The 17,616-nt window shown below is 34.2% G+C and overlaps 1 protein-coding gene across 2 annotated transcripts; it reads right to left on the bottom strand.

Annotated features, from left to right (window-relative positions):
- Positions 1-324: 324 nt before the first annotated feature.
- Positions 325-3,251, bottom strand: LOC130799913 (phosphatidylinositol 4-kinase gamma 4-like). Of its 2 annotated transcripts, XM_057663207.1 has the most exons (3): positions 2,979-3,251; positions 1,104-2,844; positions 325-972 (listed from the first exon to the last, which is right to left on the bottom strand). In XM_057663207.1, the coding sequence occupies exons 2-3, from the start codon at positions 2,472-2,474 to the stop codon at positions 598-600; spliced, it is 1,746 nt and encodes a 581-aa protein (XP_057519190.1). In that variant the 5' UTR covers positions 2,475-2,844; positions 2,979-3,251; the 3' UTR covers positions 325-597. The 2 variants fall into 2 exon arrangements, with proteins under 2 accessions (XP_057519190.1, XP_057519189.1); XM_057663206.1 differs by having other exon boundaries at positions 1,104-3,251.
- Positions 3,252-17,616: the final 14,365 nt, after the last annotated feature.

Below are 17,616 nucleotides of genomic sequence, written 5' to 3'. Positions count from 1 at the left end.
AGATGGATGATTAGTAGAGCATCCATCTTCAACGTTTAAATACATATCAGACAGTTTGACACTTCAATTATTAGCTACTAAACCGAAGTTTATATGAACAGAATGCGAGTTACTTAGCAGCAATAAACTAGCTTATTTACTCTGACAGAAAATCTGCAGGAAGTATCAGGACAGTTTTAGAATGTGAAAATAATAATGCATTCAGCTGCTGATCTTTATTGCAGCCTCAGAAGAAACCACCAAAACCATGACTACATTCAACTAATGCACAACATTGATGGGAAATCAAGACTAAGACACGGGAATTGCGAATCGTTACAGAAATCAAGCTTAAAATATGTATGTGAGGCAGTGGTTTTATTTCATAATGTTATTCTTCTGTTCTCAGTTCTCCGATACAATTTTTACAATATTAATCACTTCAAAGAACTGAAGCAACAAAAGAGCGAGAAAGAACCTCGACATTTCCATAATGCGCAGGTTGTAATCAGTCCTCCAAAACTGGACTGCTTCACTTTTCGGACTATACAAAAATACAATTTATAAAAGATACATAGTAGATAATATGACCATATTTTTATATCACCATCTTGGTTGTTAATTCACCTTGGCTAGATGGAAATCCATGATACAAGAAACAGCTTCAAGAAAATCTTCTTCACTCATTCCAGGAAGAAGAGACTGTTGCGCTTCGCTAACAATTTCTTCAATCATGGATGGGTCATTCAGTGTTTCCCGGCACATAATGTTTCCAATGGCAAAAGGGGTCAAACCTTTCTCCGCTCCCTTCTTCAATAACATTGTGGAGATGCGTAATGTACGAGCAGCCTCGATGGGTACTTTCCATCCATTGAACTTCAACCAATCGAGGTCTTTTTCTGCATCAAGTAATTTTATGTAGTTGAGGGTCTCAGAGGAAAAGGGTTGATGGGCCTGTGGCCAGTATAACCAATCAAATGTGCATTCCTCAAACTCCCAAAAATAGAGAAACGATAAGTTAATAGAGTAAATGATATTCAACCACAGCAGTAAAAACTACATCTAGGCAAAATAACAACGATTAAGAAAGGTGACAACACGGAAGCATGAGAAGAAATTCTCACACTGTCAGGCAGGCAGTAGCCATGATCAATTGGGAAAAGCTCAATTTGGCCGGTATCGGAGTTTTTCTTGTAAAGAATGTTTCCAGCATGTCTATCTGCGTTGGCCAACCTGATGTCAAGCACACTGATCTTGTGAACCTCTTCCACTGGGAAAGCCTGAGGACCAATGTCCTCACAATTACCATCATTCTCCCTAAACATTTGCAATGATCCAATCTTTACATTTTTCAGTGTGCCTTCATATCCTTCTGGATGATTGAATCCCTTGTGCAAACACCGAACCATAGCAGTCGGGGGCGCCCCAGAAAATCCTATCACATCATCGGATGATGAGCGAGGACCATTCATACGATGATCAAGAAGGTAAGCTGCGACTTCTCTCAATGCTCCTTCTCCTACTCTCGTTCCCTTTTTCAAACCTTCCCCGTCTTCTGATATTGGAAGGCCTTGTGGATTATTGACAGCTTTAGGCTCCTCATCAGTGGGCTTAAATACAGCTAAAATTTTTTGACCTGAGGGATCTAGCATAAAATAGGCTCCTCCCGTACCTTCAGTGGATCGGATTGGTAGGTTACCCTTATTCAAGCCATCACATGCTGACTTTATCATATCCCATAAAGCTGATGGCAACCTAATTTTGGGATTAACAATGACTGATTCTAACAAAAAATCTTTATCAGGAAGCTTCTCGGATACAACACACAGCTCACTAGATTGTTTCTCACATTCATCTCTTTCATCCTTTGGCCTAATATCCGATGCAACAACCGAAAGTTCAACATCTTTTTCGATGGGGATGGCCCTAACTTTGGCAGATTTCTTAATGAGCAAATGAATTACACCATCATTGTTCTTAGAAATATCATTAATTAATCTCTGATCATCAAGCTTTTCACCATGACAAAATAGTTCTTGATCCTTAAGATCCACAACACCTTTAGCTTCCTTAAAGATTCTTTGCCTAAGGTACCCGACATTTCGATACCTATCAACTTGCAATTCGAATTCCTGGCCACACATTGTGCTAACTATGATGGCCAAGAGATCAGAAAGCTTAAGGACCAAATGAAGGACATCCCCACCACTGACTCCATAGTCCTTAACAAGGGTATCCTTCCTAGCCAATTCTCTACCTCCATACACAAGTTTTTGCTTCTTAACTACAAACCCTTTACATGTTTGGATCCTGAGTTTTACAGATGCAATCGAATCGGACTCCAAAACCCGAATAGGAATCACTGACCCGGCTACACTTAGATATATCAAGATTGATTCACTTGAGTACAAATCCACACGGTTATCTAAATAACCAGGAAAATGTACCTTATCTTCAAAGATGGGACTCAAGGCAACACCAACACCAGCTGACATTTTCCTTAATCCCCTCTTAATTGTAAACTCAGAACCCTTTTTTTTTTTTTTTCTTTTTGTTTTTTTTCCTTTTAAATGTGTATGTAGAACTTTACAAAATCTAGCCTAGAACAGCCAATTAAATTGGCAAAGGCTGAAAATGTATCAGCCAAGTTTCTTAAAGATCGACCATATAAACAATCTTCAAACAAATATACAAAAGAATTCACATAAAGAGGAAGCAAACAAGGGGAAAAGGTCAAATTCTTATGGCATGAATGATTTCTTTCAATACAAAAAAAGATTCGATCCGTAGCCTTTAATTACCTCTCTTTCGTTTGATCAAACATTTAAAGTCTTCACAAACAACCCAGAATCAACCAATTGAAGACTGAAAAATCAAATTCACAAACAACCCCACAAGCTCAAATAATCAGAAGTTGTCAAATGATATTCATACAATGCAAAATAACAAAAAAAAAATTTCAAAGTTTTCAATGAAAAAAGTAAAATATGGATTCTTACCAGGAAAAAAGGGAAGAATCAAGGGAGAAAGAAAGAGATTTGAGAGGTTAAATGGGAAAATTAGAGATAGCCAGATGGCAATTAATCAGCTAATAGATATTTAACAGGTAAAATATCCAATATTAGAAATTTGCACCATTTTTAATTGGTTTTGCTTTGGTTACTAATTTGGAGTGAGATTATTTTGGGTTTGGAAATTCACGACAATGTAGCCGAGATTGGAGCAAAAGGGAGACAGAAAGAAAAGAGCGCACTGGTAGCCGTTGGGTTTTTATTTGCACTTTTGAGTGAAAAGAGAAATTATAAAGGATAAAATGTTTCTTAAAATTAGTTGACGAAACGAATAGAATTTATTCGGACTATGATTTAACGGTATTTCCAATAACGTGAATTTCTAAATGGTAGGTATACACTTAATTTCAAATCTGATTATTTTTGGGTTTAGTTAGTCATTGATGGAGTCTTATTGGATTTGGATCTGATTAGGATTGACTAAACGTGTCAAAGATTTAAAAATATATATTTTATAATGAATAAAATATGATGACGAGAGTTAAAATGATAATTTACTAACGCGTAACTAAAAATGATGGTGTGAACTGAATGTTTTGACCCAATTTTTTCCGGCATTTCTAAATTCACTTTTGACTATGGGTCGAAACTCATAGATCAAGAGTACACATGTACAACAAACTAGATTTTAGTCAGGTCGGGCTTTAATGAAAAAGAGATAGGCTGGATGGCCTTGCAAAAACATAAATCGATTGAGTCGGGCTGGGTAGTGTTTGACCTAGTACTATTGTTGAAGCAAGAGTTTTGCTACTGGATTCTAGGACCATGTGACATTGACGTATCTAGAGCATATAATACCATACCCTAAGACTCTCATGATGTGCTGCTTCGATTGTTAAAATTTCAAGGAGCATTCGTTCAATTGCTAACAAAAACAAGTAAACAGCTGCAACAACAAGCACTTGCTATTCCTACAAAAACACAACATATGAATCGTTATTTTCAAGTTTATAGGAATAAAAACATAATTTGTGCTAACAAAACCATGATTTCCTAATATAAAGTGCTAAAATCCTTTTTTTTTTTTTCATGAATTGCTTCTTCAAAAGATTTTGAATCACATTTCAAGTGTATAGAAATGTCATACTAATCACTGCGCCGATCTTGCATACATATAAAAGCCTTTAAAGTTTTAGACTTTGAAAATAAACGATTAGAAGAAAGTATCTTACCTAGAGACTGAAAGCAGATTCTAAAGCTACTGAGCTAACTGGCATGGTTTGCAAATCTCATGCCAATGAGACTAACTTCGGATATTTTGTTGCACTTTGTTAGTAATATTCCAACACACCAATTTCCAAGTTGATGTTAAGCTCTACCCCTTCTAAATATGAGTCTAGTTGTGATTTTTTTAGTTTGAAATCTACATGAAAACGTTTGCCAAAACCGTTACGATGCTAAGAACAATACAAACAACAATGAACAAAACAACGTTTGACAATGTAAGCTAATCAAAAAGACACAAGGATTTAAGGAGGTTCACCCAATGATGGCTACGTCCTCCGTGGTGTGTAGTTTCTGTTTATATTATATCAAGAATGAGTATAAACAACACTTCTCAAAGAAGAATTACAATTGAGCAAGAGATAAAACAAAAGGCTATGTGTTTGGCTAGGGGTTGTGTTTGATGTATTTGATGTGTGAGTATGAGAGCTCTATTTATAGTACTAGGTACATGAATATGAATAGCTCACTTGAATACATAGTTAATATTGAGTAATGAATACTATAAAATAACTCTAAGGATTTGAAAGGTCGAAAACAAGCATCCCATGCATATCAGAGAATCCGCTCGACCAGATCAGAGAGTTCGCTCGGCTGAGCGGCTCGGTCGAGCGAGCATCAGCTACATTCTGGAGCATTCTGTCTGACCGCTCGACCCACCAAAATGACTCGCTCGGTCGAGCGGGTAGGTCGAGCGACCTTACTGCTTCCTCTGTCAGAATTTTGATCGAGCATACAATAAATCAAACCCTTTCATTTTCTTCATTATTCTTCATTAACACCCATAATTCTTCATGAATACTCTCCATATAATTACATCCATTTAGTTTCCATCAACCAAAAGTCACACACATGAATTCATCCTTTAATGTGCACTCAAGTCACACATGCTTATTCATAACACTACAAGATATATAGTGAGGTATAATGATCATAATCACCTAATAATAAGTTATCATGGTGAAGTCCACTATTTAAAAGAGGGATAAGTAAATAGGAAGTAGAAGATCATAACTTATAGTCCTCAAACAATGACCATCAAGTATCCAATACTTCATCCACTCTAATCACCCTATCAACCCGCTCAAGCACTATGACCAAATAATACACAATAATTTTAAGCTTAATTAAGGATCCAAAATTGTCGCACAAGATAGATACAAGTTGTACTCCTTCCAATATTTGTCAAATTTCATTAACATTAGATCCATGATGAAAAGAACTCACGGGGCCATTTTTGTTCTAAGTAAATGGTTATCAATCAGTCATGCACCCTTCATACAAATTGAAAGTTGAAATTTTAACGGCTGAATACATGCATGTCAAATCATAAAAGAATTCTAAAACTTATGTCCCAATCAGTATCAGATGGCACACAATTTTTGAAAGAAACATATTTTAACCTTATGTAAATTAAAACTTTTTTATACAACAAAACATTATCTATAATGTTGAAGGTAAAATTTCAACACACTTTCATATTAATATTTTGTTTTCTCTTAACATCAACATGAAAATTCTTTTGAGCAGCCTCATTAAAAATATTGCTTATGGAAGAAGATTTGAAATTTTTTTTTAAGTGTTGAACAGTTTTTAAAGTATTGTCCATAAGCTCTAATCCAGTTTGGACAATAAATAAATTTTTGACACGAGCACAACATCTCACACGAAACAGTGCTCCACCAAAAACAATGTTCCCCTTGATAAAAATCTCTTAATTTAAAAACCATAGCATCATTGTAACAAGTATTATCAATGGTCTAAACTAAGAACTACATCATCAATCTTCCATTGATTCAAAAACATTGAAATTTCATATAATATCTTTTGTCCATTGTATGGAGGAGAAATAGATCAAAATCTAAGGATTCTCTTAAGTTATTTCCAATTATTGTATCTTTTCTCCATTATATAGAGGAGAAATAGATCAAAACCTAAGGATTCTCTTAAATTATTTTCAGTTATTGTATCTTTTCACCATTACATAGAGGAGAAATAGATCAAAACCTAAGGATTCTCTTAAGTTATTTTCAGTTATTGTATCTTTTCTCCATTACATAGAGGAGAAATAGATCAAAACCTAAGGATTCTCTTTAAGTTATTTCCAGTTATTGTCAATAAGATGTCTCGTTATGCAAATGTAGTGTTGCTAACTATGCTTTGAATTCCAATTATTCGTAGTTAAAGAATTTAAGCAAGGAACATTTAATAACATACTTTGCAATTTTTCTCTATCACATAAACATTAAGAAAAAAGATCCCTAGTTAAATATGAAGTACCTTTAGTTAAGCCACAAACCAAATTGATATTACTATTCTTACAATCAGAAACTTTGTCACCATTTTCATTTACTTGTTTATCAAACCATACCATGAATATCTTCTTCTTCCTTTTATTTGGATGATATGTATAATTAGTGTAACCATCATGCTTAGGCTTCGCTCTAGATGATAAAGTAGCCTCGCTTTTCATTTAAAGAACAATTGATCAACACAAAGCAAACTATCAACATAAGTATATCATGAAACCAAACAAGTCTATAATAAAGTTGCCTTAGCTTTCTTGTTAAACTGATTTTGATTGAACACGTTTGAAAAATAAACTTAATATGAAAGAATGCATTTCTTTTTTGTTTTTACTATTTTCTAGCCAGAATAATTTTAAATCATTTAAATCAGTTATCTTTCATGGCCTTCTGAATCAGAAAAATGATAAATTTTCACAGCTTTGAATTTTAGTTGTGATATGTTTACATTGGTCAAACGTTAAAAATAAATATTTATGACAAAAAAAATCCTCTTTTATAGGTCCAAAATTTTGGTTGTTTCCTCAATATAAACAAAATGAGACCCGTAATCATATTAATATTTAGTAAATTGTGTGATAAGTTTACATTGGTCAAACGTTAAAAATAAATATTTATGAAAAAAAAAATTCCTCTTTTATGGGCCCAAAATTTTGGTTGTTTCCCACAATATACGCAAAATGAGACCCGCATTGTGATTTTGATATTTGGTAGATGAGAACAGGGAGGGGTATATGCTAATTTGGAATTATGGAGACAAGAGTTAGAGTCATAAGGTTTAAAATTATGTTGGAGCAAGACAAAGTACATGGAGTGTAATTTTAGCACAAACTCGATAACAAGAAGCATTATAAAGCTAGAACAGAAAGAAATCGCTTCATGTGAATGCTTCAAATACCTTGGGTCTATATTTCAGAGTACTGGGGACATCTAATAAAATGTAATCCATTGAATTAAGTGTGAGTTTCAAAAATAAATAGCGACTATTGGAATATTATGTGGTATTGATGTGTCCTGAAAGATAAAGGGCAAGTTTTATTGTACAACCATTAGATCGATGCTATTATAATATGGATCATAATGTCGATCTTTTAAAAAGCATCATATAGTAGAAATATGGAAGCAACAAGAAAGTTCTTCAAGGGATGATTGGACATACCTTGAAGAATATAATTCAAAACGAAGACATAAGAAAAGGTTTAGGAGTTGCAAATATTGAGGAAAATATGAAAGAGAATCGTTAACGATGGTTTAGGCATGTGTAAAGATGAGATATCAAAAAATCGGTAAGGAAGATCGAAAGTAGGTGCTTGAGAGATTAGAGGACGACAAAGATCGAAGATGACATGGCGAATAAGAGTACATGAAGATATGGACTATCTAGACTTAGAAATGGAGATTGTAGAAAATTGAAATGAAGGAAGAAGAAAAAACCATGTGAACAACCCTTGGAGTTGATATATTGGTTCATGTACTCCAATCCTTTAAGAATAGGAGCCCTAACATGGTTGTTGTTGTTGTATTACAGTAAACAAAAAAGTCTTAACACAATAAAGTTGTAATTTTTTAATGTTGTTAGAAACACACAAAGTAGTAATAGATTTTTGTATTCTGTGTAATGAGAAAGATTATTATGTGTGTGTTTAACCTCCTCAAAGAGATCTTTGTACAAGGATGGATATGTCTGAGGGAAAGGTTGTAATTTTGTCTTAGGGGAAGTGTCTATGACATTGCCTACTTGTTATTTTGTATTTGTATAAAGAATTATTAGATTGGCTAACAACCTTAGATCGTCTTTAGGTTTCTCCTCTTGGCCTCTAAGGAGGTTGTACAAAGGGAACTTTTATCAAAATCATTGTCCATAGTTGTATTAATACATACAACTATAGTGATGTGATCAATATGATTAGGATTTTATGCAGATAAAAAAGTTAATCATTTAAATGTTTTTTTACTTGTGATTAGGATAATGTTTATTGAGTTAATAAATAAGATATACGTCTTATTGTTTTATTTGTTTTATGTTTAGGGGTAGAGCTACTAGCTGGTGATGGTTGACCATAACCTCAATTTTAAAACAAGTTCGAGAATCGCCTATGCAACTTGTGCAGCCGCACAAGGCTTCGAGCAGGAGTCCTCAAAATTAAAGTGTCAGAACTAAAGCATCAGTTAAACTGTTGCGTCTGAGTGGTAAAGGAGGTTGTCAATTGTTGAGTTGGTTGAGTGAGGGTTGTATTCTCATTAGGGGCTCTAATTACTATTTTACACAATTTATAGTTTTTAGTTATTATTAAAGCTTGTCACTTGTTACTAATTCTTAGTTATTATTAGATAACACCAAATGATTAATTTGTTTCTAAAAAATTAGTGTACATTGAAATTTATTCTATTTTTATATTAATTCTCACCTTTAACACAAATTTAAATTTGGTATTTCTTCTTTAGGAATTATGATTTTTTTGAATAAGAAAAATAGTTTATATTGCATTTAATTTATCATAAGTTGGTTTGATTTTTATCAATGATGTGGATGTTAATTTATTTTTTAATTATTTTTTCAACCTCGTGTTATGTTATCTATAATTGATTGTTTACCTTTAACATTTTCATCTTATAATTCAAATTTACCAAAATTACATTAATATAAGACTGAAATTTTTTTTTCCAAAAAAAATTACAAATTTATTACAATGAATTGTTCAAAAATTATTGTAATAAAAAATGAAGGACCCGTCTTATAATACTCGTACAGGCCCCTAATTTACTTGAGATGGTCCCGTTTTAAAATCTATATATACTTTACAAAGTACCATATTTACATTACAATATTTAACCTTGACCTAAAAGTCTTTTATGATGTTGGTATAAAAATTTGCCACATGTATAATTTTGGCTTGTCTCTGTTAAACTCACATAATGAATGTTAGCTACATTTTATCTTTATTTTTACCCCTATAAGTGGCTTGTTTAGCGTGAGGAAACTACATGCTATCGCGTTGGTTTATTGTATTTTACTCTTATTTTGTTGCTTTGATATTTTATTTCATTTCGGGATCTAATCATCAAATTGAAAATGGTATTTTTATTCATCAACAAAAATATATCAAAGAACTTCTTAAGAAATATGGACTAAACAATGCTAAAACCAACCATACACCTATGGCTAAAAATGTTAGATTAGATGAAGACCCAAATGGAACAACTATTGATCAAACCATGTATCGAGGCATGATTGGTTCTTTGTTATATCTAACTGCTAGTAGACCCGATATTTCTTTTAGTGTTGGTTTATGTGCTAGATTTCAGTCCAACCCCAAAGAATCACATCTAACAGCAGTAAAACGAATTTTGAGATACTTGAAGGGAACAGACGACCTGTCCTTATTTTATCCTAAAAGTGATGTTTATGATTTGAAAGGTTTTAGTGATGCAGATTATGCAGGTGATCTAGTTAATAGAAAAAGTATTTCAGGTATGGTACAATTTCTTGGCTCATGTTTAGTTTCGTGGAGTTCCAAGAAACAAAACACTGTTGCACTATCCACTGTCGAAGCTGAATATGTAGCAGCAGCAGCTTGCTGTTCCCAAATGCTTTGGATAAAACAACAACTAAGAGATTTTGGTATTAAGTTTGAATGTGTTCCTATTTATTGTGATAATACGAGTGCCATATGCATATCAAAAGATCCAGTGCATCATTCTAGAGTAAAACATATTCACATTAGGCATCATTTTCTTAAGGACAACGTCGAAAATAAAAATATTATCGTCAAGCATGTTAATACAAACGAGCAAATAGCTGATATCATGACAAAGCCGCTCCCAAGGGAACAACATGAAAAGATGAGATTAGAACTGGGCATGATCAAGTTGAATTGAAGTAAGTGATAAATGTGATCCTTAAAGACAAAATGAAAATTTGAAAAAGTCGATCAACCACAAAAATCTTGATTGAAAAATCAATTATTGAAAGAATCAGGTACGCACTATTTAAAAGTATATACTGTGAGTGCTCTTATGATTGCATGTTTGATTTGATTAGATTGTGGTAGCATAAAATTTCCATTTATCTTTTATTTTCATAAATTTTTTTTTAATATTTGATATATTAATTTCTCCAGCAATTTTTTTTAAGAAGTGGGAGTTGAATCATCATAGTTCTTCACTAAATTCGTCTGTTTCCATTTCACATTATGTGTTCATATGCACGAATTAAATAAGAAACTTGAATCAACTAAATACACGTCCCCTCACATGCATTTTATACCCTCTCTCTCACGTCAAATCCTTCATTTCATCATCAATTGCATTTCACTCCCAAAACCGTCTTCAACCTAGCTTTTCTTTCTCTTGATTTTTCAAATCACCATGAAAACCAAGAATCAAACCCCAAAAATGAAGCAACCCAAACCTCTTCAAGTCATCTATCCAACACTACTCACTCCCAAAACTGAGTCTTCATCAAGAAAGCAACAGGAAACCCCTAATCCTTCTGAAGTGCATGAAAGTTCGAAGCGAAAAGGAGATGCTACAGTGAGGAAATCATCCTCAAAGAGGGCAAAGGTTAATGTTCAGGTATCTGCTGAAGAGATATCAAAAGAAATGATTGTTGGCTTCGGATTGGACAAACAATGGTATGAATCAAACTTTTTTCCTCAATTTCACGCCATCTTGCAAAATCAAGCTTGGGAATCTTTAATGGGAAACTATTGCTGTAACCCAATGTATCCCAACTTAATGCGTGAGTTTGCTTTAAATTTTTCTTTTGACCATGGAGTCTGTACTAGTGAAGTAAAGGGGATTAAAATTGAATTTAATAACCTGATTTTAGGAGGATGGTTGGGTGTTCCCTCGACTGGTTTTGATAGATATGTTGTTGGGTCAAAAATTGATTTTTCCGGTATAAATGAGAAGTCAGTTTGGAAGTTTTTAGGGTTGAATGAAAAAAGAGGAAAAGTTAGTCATAATGTGCTATCACCAATGCACAAACTGTTGTACAACATAGCAAGAAGATTTATTTTGCCTCGCACATCCAAAAGAAGTGAGGTTAGTTTGAGGGATGCTACGTTGATCTAATGTATGGCGAACCACATCAAGATTAATTTTCCTTCTTTAATGATTTGTCATTTAAATGATTGTATTTTTAAAAGGAATGTGTTAGGATATGGTGGACTGTTGACCTGGATATTTAAGAAATTGGGTGTTCCTCTTGATGGTCCAAACTATCCCATGGGTCCAAACAACAAAGTGGGTGTAAAATGTTTGAAAAATTTACATCTAAGATTAACTGAAAATGGGACCCTTGAGAACATTTTTGAACAATCAGAGGACACCGATGAAGAAGAAGAAGTTGAAGAAAATGTTGAGGAGGAGGAAGTAAACAAGGAGGAACAGGAGGAGCCTGTTCCCTCTGCCACTAAGAAGGCAGAGGGGCATTCTAAGGAGGAAGAACAGGAGGAAAACTCTTGTAAGGGGGAAGTAGTGAAGGAACTGGTGAAGGTTGCTGTGGAGGAAGAAGAAAAGAAAAATCAGAAGGGTTCTTCACCTGGTTTAACCCCTAGGAAGAGTAGTAGGCTAGCTTCTAAAGGAAAGAAACCTGTTGTTGTTATTGATGATGACTCTACCTCATACACAACAGCACAACCAAGCCATCCTTCCTCACCTAAACCTGCCACACCGTCATTCCATATACCATCACCACCACAATCACCAATTCAACCATGTTCACCACCAAAGTCACATATACCATCACCATCACCAGTACCTTCTTCACCACATCAAGGTTTAGGTGACACTACAGTTCCCACTGACTCTCTAACCTCCATTCTCCTGAAACTCAATGATTTGCAGTCCAACTTTCTTGTTTTTAAAGATGAAATTCGTGTCTCTATAGCCTCACTATCTGCTTAAATGGACCAAATGGAAGCACGTTTGGGGGCCAAACTGGACACAGTAGAGGTGGAGACAGAATATGTTGATGATGAAGCTCCTGCAACTTAATTTCTCCTTTTTAATTCCTTCTTATTTGTTGCAACTATCACTCTCATTAAACAATCTTTTTATGTTTTTCAATTTGTACCAGCAGGGGTACTGCTTAATACTCTGGATCATATTTTCCTTTTATGCTACTAACTTTTGTCATTTTAATCATTGTTGATCATGTTTGCATTCATTGCTTATGCTCTTTTAATCTGTGCATCCTTATTCTCTCTTTGACTATAACTATATGTTTAGTGCTGTGGCTTGATTGCTCCATTTCTTTTTGAATGATGTCAAAAGGGGGAATATTTAGCACAAACTTAAATAATGCTTGAGTATGCTTAGTCTGATATACATTTATTCTGTTGAACATTAGGACTGTGGCTATGGCTATGCTCGCTTAGTCTGATATACATTTATTCTGTTGAACATTAGGACTGTGGCTATGCTCTGATGGCTATGCTCTGATGATTAATAAGTTTAGCTCTGATATACATACTGAGATACATACTTTGATTGTTATGATTTATATGCTCTGATGATTACTTGAATGCTATGATAAAAGTTCTTACAATGCTTAGAATTTTGGTAAGTTTTGTTTTGTTTAGTTTTATTTGAAATCTTAAGTTATAAACTACTTCCGATGTTTTGATTATGCTTAAGTTATTTTAAATATTTCTAATTAATAGAGTAATTTGTTTTTAATGTATGCTTGGTAAATTATATTGTAACGAGTTAATTTACTAAGTAATGTAGAGTTGTTTTAATCTCGAACATGCTTTTCAATATTGGTTTTACTCTATTTTGTTTAAGTTTGTTTAAAAAGTTTGTCATCATCAAAAAGGGGGAATTTGTTGGACCTCTTGAGTTTTGATGATGACTACACTTTATTTAAGCAAATATGTTTTTAGAGATTGTGTGCAGGTCGATATCCGGTCGTGATAATGATCGTTGATAGTACCTATGACTTAGCTTATGGAAACGTACGTGTCAAAAGGTTTCAAAAGAGGTTAGGAGAAGCATATCGCTTGGGATGTAAAATGGAGACAGCAGATCTAGTGTTCCTAAGTTGGATGTTCTAGCTAAACTGAAGTCTGGAGACAGCGCACTGTTCTTAAGCTGAAGGTTGACTACGTTGACTAAAAATTCTGGTTATTATATTTTAATTATTATTTTTAGTTAATGTATTTAATAAAATTAATTTGTTGCAGTAGTAATTTATTAAAATTAATTGGCAAATCGTTTTTCTTTAAATAAAATGAATTAACGTCCTTATTTTCTAAGATCCTTTATTTTAGGATCTATATTTAGTAAATCTTGGATTTGTTAAATATATAACTAACTGTTGTTGAATTGGTCTTAGCTATTATTCTTAACCGTCTTTATATCTACAAGTTAGCAAGTAACCATTTCTTATAAGCATAACCGTTTCTATTAATAGCAAAAACGTTCCAGAAATTAATACTGGAACAGGAACAACTATTGAAGAAATTGTTGCTTAAAGGGAACAGAAGTTATTTTAAGGCAAATGAGAACAGCGGTTATTTCTGTCTGGTTTGACTTAATCAAATAACCGTATGGTTGCTTTATCCGCATTACTCCCATGATCTTTTGATAATGGGATAATGGATTGGAATATTCCATTTTCTTAGGAATCTTATTTTCTATAAATTGCTATGTTAATTCCGGTTTTTACAGATGAGAAAAAATCCAACGTTTTGTGCTTAAGTGTTTTCATACGATTTTTGGATTTTACAAGAAATATTTTGCTTTTAAAATTGCCAATTAATTTTATAATATTTTCTTGAGCAACTCATTGATTTTATTTTAGAGAATTATTATCCTTTTTGTAAGGGTTTTTGAGAGAATTTGTAATTAGACTCGAGTGAGTCTAAGGGGGAAATTAGATAGCTTTGAGTGAAGCTATTGTGGAGTTTAGCTTTTAGTGAAGCTAAGTTTGTTGCTTTGAGTAAAGCAATATGAGAGAGAAGAGTTGGCCTAGTTGTTTCGCTTCGAGTGAAGTAAGGTGTTTATTGTAATTGTAACTAATTGCCGTAAACATAGTGGAGTTTTTAGAAATCCCAAGGGGTCGTGGTTTTTCCTTCTGTTTAGGCCCAGAAGGTTTCCACGTAAAAATCTCGTTGTCTCTTTCATTTATTTTGCTCTAAGTTTAAGTTTTGTTTATTTTATTCAATTCCGCAAAAACAGCACAAAACGCTTAAACTAGTAACAACAACAATTCACCCCCCCCTCTTGTTGCTGTTCCCGTTCCTAATTGAGTCTACAATTGGTATCAGAGCCCTGTTCCCAGTAGATTAGGAAACCCTGAGGGCAGATTCTGGTGTTCCCGAAAATGTCAATTATGAACGAGAGAATGGAAGAAGGGTATTCAACTCAAAGACCGCCAATGTTCGATGGAAAATTCTATACATACTGGAAGAATAGGATGGAAATCTTCATCAAGGCAGAAAATTATCAAGTTTGGAGAGTTATTGAAATTGGAGATTTTGAGGTAACTATCACTAACTCCAACAATGAAGTAGTTCCCAAACCAATAACCGAATATGAAAAAGAAGATTTTCAAAAAATGGAATTAAACGCTCTTGCAATAAAATTGCTTCACTGTGGTCTTGGACCAAATGAACACAATCGCATAATGGGGTGCAAATCTGCCAAGCAGATTTGGGACTTGCTAGCTGTTACCCATGAGGGAACAAGTGAAGTCAAACGTTCCAAAATTGATTTGTTAATGTCTAAATATGAAAGATTTGTTATGGAACCGAGGGAAAGCATCCAAGAGATGTTTACAAGGTTCACCAACATAACAAATGAACTTGTCTCCCTTGGAAGAATGATTCCCACTGACGAACAAGTAAGGAAGATCCTTAGGAGCCTTCCTCATGATGAGCGCTGGAGGGCCAAGGTGACTGCTATACAAGAGTCCAAAGATTTCACAAAGTTTAATCTAGAGGAGCTTGCTGGTTCCCTTATGACGCATGAATTACACTTGGGAACAGCGGAAAGTTCCAGGAACAAGGGACTGGCCCTGGCAGTTGGGGAACAGGACGAGTCAGAATGCGATGAGGAAGAAGCTGCCCTACTGGTACGAAAATTCAAGAAGTTTTTCAGGAACAACAGGTATACAAATCAAAGAAACAATAAGGAAAGAAGAACAAAAACCAATCTTGAATGCCACAAATGTGGAAGTACCGAGCACTTCATCAAGGATTGCCCAATGTGGAAGAATGATAAAAGCAAGGGAAAGACAAGGGATGCAAGAAGACCAGTGAACAAAGAAAATTTTAACAAGAAAGACTTTCGCAAGGCCATGATCGCTGCATGGGGCGAGACTGAAAGTGATGATGAAACTGTTGCTCCCGAAGAAGAGGAGACAGCAAACCTATGTCTCATGGCTACGCATGAAAGCAAGGAGAAGGAACCCATAAGGAAGCAGGTACATACCTCAAATCCATTTTCTATCCATCCATCCAATTTAAGTAGAAATAAATTAGTTGAGTTGCTAAAGGAGACACAAGCTAAACTTGAAAATTGCAATGTTAAGTGTCTCCAATTAGAAAAGGAACTCAAGGTAAGCAAAGATCATGTCTCCTATATAAACACCTTTAGATATGATGTCCAAAACAGATTTTTCGGTTTGTTGGACCAAAACATAATCCTAAAGGAAAGTATGGAGAGAATTAAAAAGGAAAATGTTATTCTTAATATTGAGTTATCACAATACAAATTATTAGGCTTAAATGAAGAATTGAATGATGCATCTATTAAAGATTTATGCTATGATTTTCAAAATTTAAAATTAAATCAGGAATCCGACCGTAACAATGATGACAAGCTTGAATTAAGTTCAAGAGAAAAAGGGAAAATCAAAATTACTCCCAAATGGATTCAAGATGCTAAAAGTAAAAATTCAAAAGGCCTAAAATATTTTAAGAATAACAAGAAGAAAAAGGCTTACGTTGATCTCCCTAGCGACAGGTTCTGTTCCTTCTGTGGAGCAACTGGTCATCTGAAGGACCAGTGCACCAAAAGGGAACAGTACACTGTCTCCAACAGAAACAATGTCGATAACATTCAGATTAAGAAAAATGATTCATGCAAAATCGACAAGGAACCCAAGAAAGTCTGGGTTCCTGTAACTAAACATTAATTTTTTTTTCAGGTCCAAGTGAGGGGGAACAGCTCATGGTATCTCGACAGTGGGTGTTCCAAGCACATGACGGGTGACAAATCTAAGTTTCTCTCACTTGAAGCCTATGATGGGGGAACAGTAACCTTCGGTGACAATATGAAGGGTGAGATAATAGCCAAAGGAAAGGTTGGAAGGTCCTGTTCCCATGCCATTGATAATGTATTTTTAGTCGAGAATTTGAAACATAACTTACATAGCATTTCTCAATTTTGTGATAAAGGTAACTCTGTAAACTTTACTTCTGAAAGATGCATTATTTCTAGGAATGACACAGGAAACACCGTTCTTGAGGGAATCAGAAAAGGGAACACCTGTGTGGTGGACCTGGACACTGTTCCCAGAAACAGTCTAACGTGTCTAAGTGTTATAGAAGACGACCCACTTCTTTGGCATAAGCGTCTAGGTCATGCTAGTTATTCATTGATTAATACATTAAGATCAAAAGACCTAGTTAGAGGACTACCAACTATAAAATTCCTTAAGGAGGAAATTTGTGATCCTTGTGCCAAAGGAAAACAAGTGAGATCATCTTTTAAATCAAAGAATGTTGTGACCACCACTAAATCACTTGAATTATTACATATGGATCTATGTGGACCTATGAGAATACAAAGCCGTAGTGGCAAAAGATATGTGTTTGTTATTGTTGATGATTATAGTAGATTTACATGGACTTTATTTTTAGTTAGTAAAGATGAAGCTTTTAATGAGTTTGTTTCCTTCGCTAACAAAATACAAAAATCTACTAATAATCAAATTATTCACATAAGGTCAGATCATGGCAAGGAATTTGAAAATTCAAGTTTTATGAGTTATTGCAGTGAACATGGAATAAGTCATAATTTTT

This window comes from Amaranthus tricolor, chromosome 14 (genome assembly GCF_026212465.1).
Source record: "Amaranthus tricolor cultivar Red isolate AtriRed21 chromosome 14, ASM2621246v1, whole genome shotgun sequence".
Classification (NCBI taxonomy): domain Eukaryota; kingdom Viridiplantae; phylum Streptophyta; class Magnoliopsida; order Caryophyllales; family Amaranthaceae; genus Amaranthus; species Amaranthus tricolor.
Note: the sequence above shows the minus strand (reverse complement) of the source record. Positions and strands in the feature narration are given on the sequence as shown.

What these genes read in the sequence shown, in the direction of transcription:
- LOC130799913 (XM_057663206.1), bottom strand. Translation starts at nt 2,474, where the DNA reads ATGTCAGCTGGTGTTGGTGTTGCCTTGAGTCCCATCTTTGAAGATAAG. An exon ending in GCTACTGCCTGCCTGACAGT is followed by an intron (nt 973 to 1,103) that starts GTGAGAATTTCT and finishes TATTTTTGGGAG; the next exon opens with TTTGAGGAATGCACATTTGA.